Source organism: Spinacia oleracea, chromosome 3 (assembly GCF_020520425.1).
Source record: "Spinacia oleracea cultivar Varoflay chromosome 3, BTI_SOV_V1, whole genome shotgun sequence".
Taxonomy (NCBI): domain Eukaryota; kingdom Viridiplantae; phylum Streptophyta; class Magnoliopsida; order Caryophyllales; family Amaranthaceae; genus Spinacia; species Spinacia oleracea.
Window position 1 is genome coordinate 104,476,076 of NC_079489.1, and position 14,614 is coordinate 104,490,689.

Genomic DNA, 14,614 nt, shown 5'->3' on the forward strand with positions numbered 1-14,614 from the left:
TCAACTTTTAAATTTATTTGACAAATAACCTTAGAATATAATCTATGTTGAAATTAATTCCCCTCAAAAAAAAAGTTGAAATTAATTAGTGACTAAAAAATTAATTTAGATCTAAACAGGTCCAGACCTAGACCAGACCTGAAAATTCCGATTTTCCAATCCTGTCTGGTCCAAGTTTGGACCTGTGCACACCCCTACATGGGACTCCTCGTGGTACTCATATATAAATATGATGTCTCCTCTCATAACTTGCATACTTTTTCTAAGCCTAGTCATACCACAACCCTAATCTAAACAGTAAACAACTAAACACCTACCCAACTACCTTCCTTATCAGAGTATTTAAATTTAGTACACTTGGGACAATGCCGAACATATTGTGGAGTAACCACAAAGGGGTGACAATTGTCCTGAAACTCCATGTTCTTGTTCCGTATTAAAAAGCAAGGAGTAGTAATTAATACTCTGTTGATTTAGTGCATACCATAAACGAAGATGAAGCAAGACACTCGTGATTAATAATAATAGCCCTCTATTTTGGCATCACTGCCGTCTGCCGAACCATGTTCTTAACTTCTTACTTGCGTTCCATACAGTGCATCAACATACCAACTTGTCATATCATAAACCCATGAAATAATACAAATACTTACACAAACTTACAAAGACCTACGGCGTAAAAATTTACAAGTAGAATTTCAAGGAAAACATAAAACCAGTCATTCAAATTCTCGATTTGATTTTAGACTTGTACCACCAACATACAAAGGGAAACCAACTTGTTTGCTACAATTAGGGAGTAGGTGCTGAAGGAGACTGGGCGTCCAAAATTTTCTATTCGTGTTTCACCTGGTCTCTCAGGACCTGTGTCTGCCTGAAGAAACACCACTCTGTGCCCAAGAAGAGGGCTTAAATCCTCCTGCCAGCAGATTTGAAACTTTGGCTGCTTTGATCTTCCTTCTTTTAGACTCAAGCTCCAAGCGCCTATCACTTAAGGAAGATCCAGATGATCCAGAGAAGATCGAGGATGTAGAAATCAATGCTCGTTTAAGCTTCCTATTTTCATCAAACTTAGTCGGGAACTTTATACGGGAAGCAGTAGCGGCATCTTCATTGGATCCTGGTAGCAATCGTATATTAAGACCCCTTTTCCTAGACGCACCTTCTTCTTCACTGACTCTCTTCTTCTGGCTCTGTAAAGTCATGCAATTTAAACAAAATCAATCCACAAAGTGTTGAGAGTCTTTCAAAACAATTTTGGGACTAAAACGGCGGGGAAGAGAATGGAGGAGAAGTAATAAAGAGAGACGAAATATGAGGGCAAGAGATCAAAGGAAAGGATTCCTCCATGGTAGAAGCACATAAAAAGCTAGTTAAACTCAAAATTAACTGAAACGCTAAAAAGTGCGTTTATTATCAACTCAAATTAAATAATAACCTTATACAATTCAAAAGTGATGAACTCAAGTTACATCAAACACTTGAAATTCAACTGTGACGAACTCAAACCCATAAAAGTTCACTCTGAATAACTCCAAATTAAATCAAACCTTTAAAAATCCCTTTGTACTTCAAGATCACACAACTCCAAATTTCTCAGATATCAGAACTAAGAAAAAGATACAGCCAATTCCACACACCAAATCAAACATATAACAATTGCCCAAATAATCTAATTAATAGAATAAATCAAAATCGGAAAATATTCGGAAAAATCAAGCAATCCAAGAAAAAATCATTAACGGTCCGTTCGGCATCGTGTTTGATTTTTAGTTTTTAGTTTTTTTTAAACTCAAAAACAGATTTTGGTTTTTACTTTTAGTTTTACCAAAACCAATTTAAAACCATAACAATAATATATTGATATTTCAAGAAGATTTCTTTACTTCTTTTTTTTTTCTTTTTGAGAAAAAATAAATAGTGTTTGTTAACTGGCAGCAAACCCAATTTACGGGTTACCAACTCACCACTACCTTCTATCTTCTATTCTTCTCCGCCATTACCACCGATCCACCAGACCCATTAATTTCTGGACTTTTATAATCTTTCTATCCATTGACATTCATGCTTCCTTTATGCCTTTGTATTTGGTATTGAAAATCGGAACTTAGCCAATAGAATTCGCCGACCGTTCCTCCGCCTGCTGGAAAATTATTTCAGTCGACGACAATTTTCCGGCCTTCACTTGGATGGGTGTGGGAAAAAGATCGAGAAAGGATAGACTCGATAGAGTGACTGAGACTTTATATGTTGAGAAAGGAGAAATAATAGATGAAATCACAGAAGAAAGGGTTGATTTCAAGGTGAATAGAAAAAAGGAAGATGAAGAAACCTACATACCTGCACTGATGTACGACTTTAATCCTTGAATTGAGATGGTAGGGAGCGTCAGAGATGGAGATGGAGAGAGAGAGCGAGGATGAGGGCGATGAAATTAAAACCAAACGGTCGAAACCACTTTTGTGGTTTAAGGTTTTCCGTTGTGGTTTAGTGAAAAAGCCCAATTATTTTTTTTCTTAAACACTTTAGCCGGACAGTTTTATTTCCGTTTTTTTATTAAATAATGGAAAAACGGGAAACAACAACCGTACCGAACAGCCCCTAAACTAATAGAAATCAGCAAAATAAAGAACAATTCGAGAAAATCAAGCAATCAAAAATAAACCTTATACTTCCCTGTCAGGCGGTCAAGAACAAACGGTATACGAAGTATAGTCCCAAAAAAAAAAACATTTACCTTCCCCATGCTTCACACATCAGCACACCGTCACTGCACTGTTGTGTGGGGCCCATATTTAACTCATCTTTAGTTAACTTTGATAAGAATTCCTATTTAAGGTCCCAATCGGTAAGTAAAAAAACATAGGTCCTAATGAGTGATTTTTGTACAAAGGGAGGTCCTTATTTTGGGGTTAATTCGCAAAAACGATTAATTCTTAGATATAATTAACATCATCTTCACCCAGCTTAAATTCTGAGATGACGCTTTTTTTGTTGTTGGCTGAAGTTTAAGTACATTGACAAGAACTTGGTACCTTTTATGTTAAACCCAAAAAGCTGAAGTAGATATGCTAATTTGATTTCCCAATTCCTTCGATTATTGTAGAACTTCCACTTTTTGAATTAGAAATCGCCAATTTTGTAGGTCCTTAAAGTGATTGATTCCTATACCCCTTTAAAGAAAAAGGGAACTGAAAAGAAATTATAAAACCAGGGGGATAAAATCCTCGATTTCGACGGCCGATCTTGAGAACAACAACGATACCAAAGCCTAATCCCAAAAGAATGAGGTCCGTGTTTTGAAGATTAATCAAACTAAATATAAGTGATTCCGCAAAAATTCACCACTCCTAGCAGCTCAATACTTTGAATTTAAAAAAGAAATGAAACGTTAGGTAACTTGCAGGTTGAAATTCTTGATAATCTACATCGAAATTAAGGTGAGGAGTAGAGAGAAGCTTCTCCTCTGTCCTAATCATAGATAAAAAATGCGGTATCGGTCACGGTTGCGGTATCGGTCGCGGAGAGTCTCGGTAACAGAAATGATGCGTTAGTCGCGGACCGTGTCGCGGTTGTCGCATAGGAATTTGAAATTTGAAAAAGAAACCCCATGACAGCCCACTCACTACCTACCCTAGTCCCTCCCCTAAACCGTACACGTGACATAATTAAAATGAATTCCTTTGTCTACCTTCTCTCTCCTCTCTTGTTTTAGATTTGAAAATGGAGTTCTCTACCCTATTTCAGTGGAGTTTTCCTTTGTCGATTTCTTTCCCTTTTCCCTTTCTTTTTGTCGAAAACATGGGAAGTTCGGCTGAAAACCTAGTAGATGTGAGGTTAATAACGTTTAACGCGGATATAATTCGTTCGGAATGGTTGAACCGGACGAGATCTCGCCTTTTTTAAAAACACCTTTACAACTCGGGATATCTCGTATCGCCAGCCTCCAAAACCTTTTTAACTCGGGCGAGTTTTTACAACATGCTCCTAATAGAGGCAAATTAAGGAGAGAGTAAGGAGGATGGAGAGAGTGAAATTAACGGTGGATGAGAGAGATAAGGAAATGAGTGATAAGGAGGATGTTCTTAATTTATTCATGTTGATGCCCAGTTCCCGAATCAGTGCATCAAGGTCCTCCTCCGGCTATTGGTGTTTGTAATCAATGGAAGTTGGAAGTGAAAGAGGGGAGAGATTCGTGAAAAGAGCGGAAATGAGGAGAGATGTTAAATGGTGGGCCACACTAACGGACATTTTGACGAATACGTTAAGTGGTGGCAAAAGACAAATTTTATTTAACTTATAAGGTGCTAAAATAAAATACTTCCTCCGTTCATAAATACTCGCAACGTTTGTCACTTTCACGCATGCCAATGCACAATTTAGATCGTCAATATCTCAAATTCTCTCCATGTAAAAAATATAAAAATTTGATATTTTGAAAATATGTATGAGACGAATCTAACAAGATCCCACGTGACTATGTTTTATTTGACATATAAATCATCAAAACTAGTCAAAGTGGGAAATGTAAATAGTGTAAAAATATCAAACGTTGCGAGTATTTATGAACAGAGGAAGTATAATTTAATTAAGGTGTTAAAAAAACAAAAATGGATTTTTTAAGGTGTTAAAAGTCTTTATTACTCAACCTGCAATGTAACTTGCAAGGTTTCACCTGTTTAGAGTAAAGAAAGAACACAACCAATAGGAAAGAGAGCTTGTATTGATTAATTGATAAGAGTTAATAAGACACCAGTAGCTTTAGGTCACTATTCTCCCAAGTAGTAACATTAGGTTACAAATCTCTCCACACACTACACAGATTACACAATGCCCTTGAAGGTGGGAGACCCTCAATGAAATCCATCGTGATGTCTTCCCACACCGCGCTAGGCACTTGTAGCGACTGTAATAGCTCTGCGGGTTGTAGCTGACTATGCGGGTTGTAGTATGTTCGAGAATGCGTTGTCCTCTGACACACAACGCATTCTCGAACATACTTGGCCACATCTTTCCTCATACCTTGCCAAAACCACTCGGACGTTAACCTTAAATAAGGAATGCCCTCCTATTGGTGAATCATGGTATTCATGAAGGAGTTTAGGGATGAAACTCGAGTTCCTTGTCAAAACCGTACGCCCCCTGTATAGGAGCTTACCACCGGACACGGTAAACCCAAGTCTTTGCTGCCCTTCCTCCACCTCCTGCCTCAATTTATGCAACTCCTCATCCTTCTTAATTTCAGCCTCCAACACCGCCCAATCAACCCCCTGAAGTAATAAGCTCCCCTAACTCTATCCCCCCAAATTCCAATGAACCCAACTAATGAGGCCCAACAAGAGAAGCCCAACAGCAATAGCAACACAACAGGGACAGCAAAGCATTCAGCAGAGAATATAGTGTAAATAGAATTAGAGAAAGAGAGAGGGAGGGCAGAAAATCGGTAGCGAATTGGGAGACTTGTGACCTAAAGTCACTCTTTTGGAGATTTGTAGCCTAAAGCTACTGCCTTTTGTAACCTTTTGGCTGGGGTTTTCCTTAATCAATCTATCTTCTTCTTCATTATTGTGTTCTTGTGTGTTTTTGGTTGAGTGAAGTCAGTTCTTTACACAACCCTAACTCATCCAAGGGAAAATATAGCCCTCACTTACCCTCTCTCCCTCTTCAAATTTCTTCACACACACACACACACACACACACACACACACACACACACACACACACACACACACACACACACACACACATATAATCAGACTAAAATAAAGGATAAGCATGAAGCATGTTAAGCTGAGTTTTACGCAATCATACCCTCAATCGCGCCCGGAGTGCTTTATTGATGGCATAGTCATCAGAATGTCTTGCATCAGATGCACGCTGAAGACGTACAAGTACTGGCTCTTCTTCTTTTTTTTTCTTCAAGTCTTCCTCTTGATGCTCAAGACGGTAAAATGGATCCACAAGTTTGCCTCTTTCTGAACAGGGAGGTTAACATTGAGTCAATAGCAGAACTAACAAGGAAAAGGGGACCAGGGCATGACCGCAGGACCCTGAATAAGCCAATCATCAGACTTCTAACCAATAAGCCAATAACTTCTTGGTTTCCAGGGGTGGGTCCGAGGACTGGAGCTTATGTAACAAGTAAAGCCAAATCAAACCTTCCACAGCCTTTTCAAATCAAAGTACTTGAGAAAGGAAACAGGTTGAAAAGATTGATAAAACATACTCCGTATAAGGATAGATAAAGTACAGGCACATACAATGATACAACTGTACAAATTACAACCTTGAAAATAGAGGACAAAAACAAGCTTTGGAAAGAGATAAAATTGGAAAAAAAAAAAAATTAACATGATCTTGTAAAGATTTTGACAAAAAACATTATTTTCTCTATCTTTATCCATAATAATACTCCCGCCGTCTCAGATTAGTATTGACTCTTCTCAAGACACAAAGTGTTAGGAGATAAGTTGTTTGGTTATCAAACATTATTTTACTGCAAAAGTGGATGTGAAAGGAGATAGTGGGATATTAAATAGTATATGTGATAATGTACTACCTCCGTTCCTAAAAGTTCTTTACGCTTTCCGTTTTAATCCGTTCCTGAAAGTTCTTTACACTCCTACTTTATTCCATTTTTACTCTTATTTGGCCCACCATAACTTACCCACTCACAATACTTTAATATTAGTTTTCACCCACTCACATTGTTGGACAATTTATAGCCACTCATTTTCCATTTGTTACCCCACCATCACATGTTCACCAAAATTCCTTAATTACCGTGCAAATAGTAACCGTAAAGATCATTTAGGAACGGAGGTAGTAGAAGACAGTGGAGCGTTTTTTTTTAATTGAATGTGAGAAAGTGTGAGGCCCTAACATTTTGGCAGTGGGAAAAGATAAGTATTAAAATAGTTGTAGGGTCTTCCCCAAAAGGGAAATGTAAAATCGAATCTAGGACAAATGAGAATAGAAAGTGTAAGAACTAATCTAGGACAGAAGGAGTATTTATTTTGAAGGGTTGATTTAATAGTAGGTATAAGAAAGTAATTAAGCATAAAATTTCAACAAAGTTATACCGCGAGAAAACTTATATGGGTTTGAGAAGTATCCAAGGCAATTCAGCAATTCAGTATCTGACTATCCAGTCAGTGGACACACTTCTAAGTGTATCCATACTATGATTTCTACCCAGATAAGCATACAACACAAGATAACTCCAACGATTTGTGATGGACATGAAAAAAATATTTAACAACCTTCATCTGTAGGGAGTTCCAAAATTTCTGCATCCTCTGCGTCATACTCTTCAATTTTTCGCCGAGCACCCTTCATTATCAAATACTCACAATTTTTTGGATCTGTTTGAATCTCAATCTCATGTTTGCAGCAAGCTGCCTTCATAGTGAAGCTCCATATCTGAAACAAGAATAAAGTACTCAAAGAAAAGACTCAATATCATGGAAAAGCAACTTAGCAAGTGCTTCACCACCTGGATACAAACAATTACAAAGAGGAAGCAGCAATTATGACCAACAAACCCACCCAAGTCACTATGAAATTAAGAGAGTGCCAAATTGACATGATCTAACAAATATGAAAAGAACAAAAAAATAACTACCACAAGTAACATCCCATTTACAAGAATGACTGAAGCACCAGAAAAAGTACAAGCTGGCAGATCCCTACACTTGTTGTGTGTGCTGCCTGCAGATTAATACCCAAAATATAGGCAATACAGCATTGATACCATATCTTGTTAGATTAGAAAAGACCAACCGTGCTACAGGAGGGGATTCATAAGTCAAAAACTTAAATTTGAACGTTATTGTGGGACAGCAATTGCAAGAAAGAAAACCAAAATCCACAACAAGTTATCGTAAACATACAAGCAGTAGCAGGACATAACTTACCTAAGAACAAAAAAGTTTTTGTTAGCCAGACAAAAATACAAGTGTCGATTATTGAAACATATGAGTGACTGACATGGAAACGCAAAATATTTAGATATTAAGACACTATACTAACAAATTGACAATTGCAGACCGTCCAACATTTATAGACATATTCTTGATGCTAAAAGACTTTACAAGTCGCAAAGAGTGATGATGTATAAAAGAACTACCTTTTTCTCTTTCCTCTTTTCATATAATTTTCTTTTACCGATATGTAATTTTGAATAATTGAGGTGCTAAAGTGAAATTGAAGTGTTGGGTACTGATTTCATGTCCTACAGTCCTAGACTCCTAGTCGAGAGTCCAACACGAGTACTTAGTTACTTACTACTGTACAAAGGTAAGGAATATAAGACAAGTCCCACGCTATTTTCCACAATAAAGCATCTCCAATCCCAAGTATGCATGTTCCCTTCTAAAATCTTTCATTACCATCTCTGGAGTTAGTAATGAGTGGTAATAAATATCTATGAAGTACAAGACAGTTGAAAGTAAATATTCATTACAAATTTACCATAAACATAGGCATGAGAAATAAATGCAAAATTACAAACTAACTCATTTAATTTATCTTCACTTATTATCTCGGACAAACTGGGCCATTAAGGCAAGATGAAGAGTCAATTAAACAGAAGAAAATAAAAGAACTACAGATCATCTTAGTTAATGACATGCATCGAGAGGAAAGTACCTTCGTGGAGTAGTAGTTTCCAACTTGTTTTTTCTCTGCATTGAACCTTACACCCTTTGCTATCATAGATTCACATCCTTCACACCATATATTAAAAGGCATTTCAAACCTGTTTAGTTGAAAAAGAAACCACTTATCAGATTTTTGTTTTTCCTTCTAAATATAAAGAACTGTGTTAAAAAGAACCAAAGGGGGGGAAGTCTGTCAACACTTTTCAAAAAGGGTTAAAAAAACCATGCCACAAAATCACAAGTCTCCAATGCCAAAATTTACAGCCAAACACACGAGCCTTAATCTACAAAGTCATGCATGACATTATCTACAAAACTGGGGGGAAATAACTACGGTAGTGTTTGTCCTAGCTCTTGAAACTTGAAAGTATTTTTCAGTTTAGGGAACAGAAGCTAGGGCCAAACAAGGATTCAAGAAAAAGAAACACTTGTCTATGAAGCCTAGCTTACGGAGAGGGTAAGAGGAGAAGCTCCAATTGAGTTTCTCGGAAACCTGTTTTTAGCTTTAATGAAACCTTCGTTCTTTTTTCACAAGAAGAAAAGTATTATTAAAATTGCTCAAATGGAACTATAATTTTCACCAAGAAGACAATGAGCCCTTGGAAGAGACAATAAAATTAGAACTACAAGTTCGCCCAATTCCTTTCTATATCTCTGATGGAGTAATGTGGGAAAGCCCCCACCGCCGTAGCCCACAAAGAAGCTAATAAAGTTACTTTATCCCACAATAGATCACGTGGAACAACAACATTATTAAAAATACGACCAACCGCTCCGACCACAAACACCACAAAATTGCCATAAATTTCCCCAAAGCACATTATGCTGTAATATCACTAGTGAAAATTTTGAAAATTACCCTTGTACAAACCATAACGTCTTGAATTGTCCCCCAAATAAAACATGCCTCCTTCATTTTGCTACGCCCATAATCCCACCTCTTAGCTAAACGAGCATTAGACTTCGGCTGCGTTCTCTCTCTTCAAACTTTTCCTTTGCCACTCCGGCAAACCCAAAAGCTTATTTTCTCAAGCAAGTATTCGTTTCGGGTTGTAAATTCATTTTTTTTGTATATAACATCCTTTGACTTTGTTGAGAAGAAAACACCTCCACGTTTGAGTGGAGTCTCCCGCCTTCCCCATTATGGAGTAGACGCGCTGTCCAGCAGCTTCGGTGCACAAGTAGAGATTCATTCTCAGTACCTAGTCCAGTCTCACTTTTTGTGAGGGTAGGCTGTCATGATGAGGACTTTCGTCAGTCTTCTCACTGGAATTGTTGGGGCAATGTGGTAGAAAGAAGAAAAAAAAATATTGGGTTTACATTAGGAAGGGTAGTTTAGGAGATTGTGTTTGGGGTAGTTGAAGAGGAAAGTGAAAGGAACTTCGGGGTTTTGGGCTTCATATCTGGAGCAGCATTTAAGGGTGGAGAGTGACCATCAAGTGTTGGGAGGAAATGGGAAAAGATGTCCCTTTTTTATTCTTTTTGTAGTAAATGATTTCAAGCTTATTTAATATTATTATAAGTAATTACATATACATGTGTTTGTAGTACTTTGTACTTCTTTATATACATGGTGATAAGAAAATGGATTCGCAGATGTTTGCCTGATGCAAGTTTTTCAGTTATGGTGAACGGTGCCCCCAGGGAGTGATTCTCGTCTTCTCAAAAGTTATGGCAAGGTGATCCTCTCTTTTCTTTTCTATTCACTTTAGTAGTTGATTTTCTCGGAAGAATGTTGGAGAACGGATATTCAAGAGTGAGATTGAAGGTTTCAAGGTGGGAAGGGATGAGGTGCAAGTTTCACATCTGCAATACGTGATACTGTTTTTCTTTTGGGAGTTAACTTATACAACATCAACAAGGTTCTCACTTTGATACAGATTTGTGAGGTGATTTATGACCTCATGCCCAGATCTCATTAAGGAACGAGGGATCAGTACATCTAGAAAGAAGACGATTATTATTGGCTGTAATTATGCCTAAGGGAGAGCGAATACACTTAAATACTCCTTATTTTCCTTTATGCTTGTCCCATTTGTCTTTCGCACAGTTTCCAATGCACAGAGAATGAAATATCTTCAACTACGACATTTTAAAAATATAAACAAACTGATAATCTGAAACTACACACCAAGATGGATCTAACTAGATCCACATATATGTTTTTTTATATATTTATCAAAGGTTCTTCATGATTAAAGTTTCTCTCTCGTCAAATTAAGTAGTGTTTAATCAGAAACTTGAAAGTTGTTCAAAATCAAATTTCAATGCAGTATATCTTTATTAGTTATTAAAACATTCAAACTTAATGCTGTATTTCATTAGCAAATATGGAAACAACACACTGGAAGCACAAATAATTGCTAGTCAGAAAGAACTACAAAATACCTTATAATTAGGATGCCTTGATCTATTTTTTTTGCCCTCTCTCTTAAAGCATGTTGACCATGAAACTTGTTGAGACCGCCCTGTTGAAAACAAATGCTTGTAAAAAAAACATGCCAATCATTTAAGGTGAAAAAAATAAGTCCACACACTTCAGATTGAATCATCACACCTATGCACATGGAGAATGCAATAGTTACCTGACTTGGGTCCCATTCTGGAGGGTAGTAGAAATTATCAGCTCGAGCGGCTGCAAGAGTAGACTGTAGCAGAAACAAGCAAACAGAAGCTAAAATGAGTATAGAATAACCGTAGCAAACACCAGAATCAAAGAAGTCTCAGCACAAGGAGTAATGGCCAAATATCCAGATGACAGAAACGGCATAGGAACAGTTTCTTTTTCCTCTCTGCTCCACTACTCAAGCATAACATGATTAACATCTATGATAGACTTAATCTCATGGTCACACCAGTTAGCAGGTACGGTCAAAAATAAAATCTTTGCCCTCAGTTGAGACTATTAAAGACGTCGTTTCTAAGAGACCCACAAAAAATATCATAAAAGAGGGAGTGGAAGAAAGAAAAATGTGAAGGCAGTAAAAGTTCCAAAAGCACATAGTAATGAGACAAACACAATAATCCCACACAAAAAGGGAGAGGAGGAGAAAAGGGAGAAGCGGGCACTCACTTCTAAGTTCTAACACCTAGACCAATTTTGGCAAAGGGGGCCCTTATATCCTATACTGTCTTACACTAGCACAAAAGCCGACAGTAGAAATGTAACTGGATTTAAAAAATGGTATCGCTTTCAAAGACACGTAAGTAACAAGGTCTAGTAACAATAAAGAGTAAATTTAACTTAGCAACAAATTCATCAATCTAAACATGACATTCTCTCCGTCTCTCCACCAACTACAGAGGTACCATAAATCAAGTGCATGCCATACTCAGCCCTTTCGAATGACTATCACAATTAAAGAATCAACGAAAGGCTGGGCTTTCAAAAATGTAACGAATTAGGCTGGAAATACAGACCATGTCAAGGCTCAAGTTGACCATGTTGTACAACAATCAACCCTCCTACAACAGCTGCTCCTCACCTTATGATTTGGTAACTACGAATGTTTATACGAAGTACATTATGACCCACCAAGATCTATCCCAGATCCCAAAACTAATAGGAAGTAGTTTGAAAGTATTCCACAATGCTTACACAAACAACAATACAGGTTAAAAACAATAATTGTCAGATAGAACATTGATGAAAGCATGAAATTATGCTCAACTGCTTAAGTGCTTGGCTCAAAATACAGGATCCTAGTAGACAACTAGAAGTGTCAAAGAGGACCTAACACAAAAACCTAGCCTCGTCCCTCGTTTCAAACACTTCTTTTTTAAAACTTATATAATTACACACCTATAATTGATGGGGAGTAAGTTCAAAATCAATGGTTGATCCCATGTGTTGCAAAAAGAAAATCTAACTGCCTTGAAAAATTTATATTCAAACTGTTGAAGGACAAGGTCGATGAATATCAAACCCAACAAAAAATGGGGAAAAATGAGCAAACAAAACCAATTTTTGTCCAATTCACTGAAAGTTTAAGAGTTGTCATCAATTGAAGGTGAATCTTGATGACAAGCCCAAAATCATAAACTTCATTGTTCTAATAAAAGGTCGAAAACCAGTTTTTTTCTTCAATAGACTTGCCATAAATACAACTTTCCTATTATAAGTAGTCCAACTTATTAAAATTAATCGGGCCTACGTATTTCACATCTTCAAGCCGCAGGTCAACTTGAATCCTTAGAGCTTAAGGTAACACAATGTTACCCAAACTATATCAACGCAGAGTGACAGCCGACAGGTGCAGATGCCACCAGTTAGGACAGCCCACCCATCCACAAATCACACAACAATCGTTCTAAAAAACCTAAGATGATCAAAACAGCCATCACCTTCCAGCTTTTGACCACTTTCAAAGAGATATCTTGATCTCAATTGTCGACATATTAATAGAATATGAGAATTCTGAAATCCGAATATCGAAAATTTTAATCACCAATCAAATTATACTCGATCAGAAGTTCCCGCACCAAATCTAAATTTCACACGTCCATGATTTCATCCAACAATTAACAGCAAGTCGAAGCTAAAATACGTAAATATGAGCTTGAAACATTCAAAAAATAATCACAATAATTGGTTATCAGAGAACTATAATCATTCAAAAATGAAATCTACAAACCGCAAAACCAGCTAGAACCCTAATTAACCTAAACAAACAAATAGGAAACAGAAAATCATCAATTTTTAATCGAAAAGAATTAAGTCGCAGGTATTGCGTACCATTTTGAGATGTCTTGGGTTGGTTTTGCTTCAAAATTAGGGTCTTGAGTTACTGAATTGGGGATTTGGATTTCTGTTTGACAAGCTATGGGTACCAGTAGCGAGCGACGCTAAACTTCTTTCGCGGTTCCCGTTAATAAAAAAAAACTAAAATACAAAAGAAAAAGGTACTTATATAAGTAGTTGATACTTTTCTTATTTTAAAAAAGCAACAGCCTTTTTCTTATCTTTTAAAAAAAAAAAATTATATCTCTATTAATACACAAACTTTTCAGTAGGGGTGTTTTATTAGCGGTACCCGACTTATCAGGTATCCGAAAATACAGGTATTCGATTTTGTGCGTACTTAAAAATCGGCCCATGATCCGACCCGTGAAAATCGAGTACACTTTTCACGGGTCGGGTCATGGGTACCCGATTTGTTCAACTTTGTTATTTTTATACTATAGAATTGTTATAATTTTAATGCTCCAGCTATATAGATATATAAAAAAAAAAAATTAAAATTGTGAACATGAATGAAAATAAATTTGGAGGATCACATAATTAAGAGTTTAGCTAAAGAGAAAGAAAAAGCGTAGAAGTATCAACTATCAAGCACTAGTACCATTCCCAATAAAATTAAAAAGCAACAGCAACACCATAATAATTAATAAACTGTTTATGCCAAATTTCGTCTAGGGGCGACACTTGGCTTGGGTCGACACTAACTAAGCAGTTGATATGAGAAAGCAAATAAAGAATGGAGCACGACACAAGGAGATGTTGACGCGGATAACCCAGGAATAAGGTAAAAAATCGCGGATAGCTATGAGGCTATCAATCCACTAAGAACCCTAAGTAGTTTATATGATTGTTTATGCTTTGTAGAATTAAAAGAGCTAATACAATGAATGCTTTTCAGTACCAGAATATATTAAATGCTTGAATGCTTGAGAGCTTGAGTTAACTTGTGCTTCTGATATCGCTGCTACGTGCTTTTATACACAAAACCCAACGGCATAGTCGTTCGGAAGAATCCCCCGAAGATAGGGATCGTTTACTGGCCGTTGCCCTTGATTTTCTCCAATCTTCAACCACTTTCGTAGTCTTAGGAAACCTCTTGGACTTATTCCGCTCCCTATGACGGCGCAGCATATCTTGGGTTTTGGGCCTGGAACTTAACATATCTTCTTTCATCCGTATATCAGTCGTTGCTGATACTTCGTCGCCTATGCTT

General features: G+C 37.0%; 1 protein-coding gene across 1 annotated transcript; it reads right to left on the minus strand.

The window, feature by feature from the left end:
- Positions 1–591: 591 nt before the first annotated feature.
- Positions 592–13,554, minus strand: LOC110796450 (uncharacterized). The gene is made up of 7 exons (XM_022001511.2): positions 13,396–13,554; positions 11,246–11,308; positions 11,049–11,128; positions 8,650–8,758; positions 7,263–7,422; positions 5,812–5,975; positions 592–1,193 (listed from the first exon to the last, which is right to left on the minus strand). Exons 1-7 carry the CDS (start codon positions 13,396–13,398, stop codon positions 858–860), a joined length of 915 nt encoding a protein of 304 aa, XP_021857203.1. The 5' UTR covers positions 13,399–13,554; the 3' UTR covers positions 592–857.
- Between the last annotated feature and the right edge of the window lie 1,060 nt (positions 13,555–14,614).

Excerpts from the sequence above, each read along its gene's own strand:
- LOC110796450 (XM_022001511.2), bottom strand. Across the intron at positions 8,759-11,048 it reads CAAGGCATCCTAATTATAAG|GTTTGAAATGCCTTTTAATA; the intron begins GTATTTTGTAGT and ends TCAACTAAACAG. Across the intron at positions 1,194-5,811 it reads CACTCCGGGCGCGATTGAGG|AGCCAGAAGAAGAGAGTCAG; the intron begins GTATGATTGCGT and ends ATGACTTTACAG.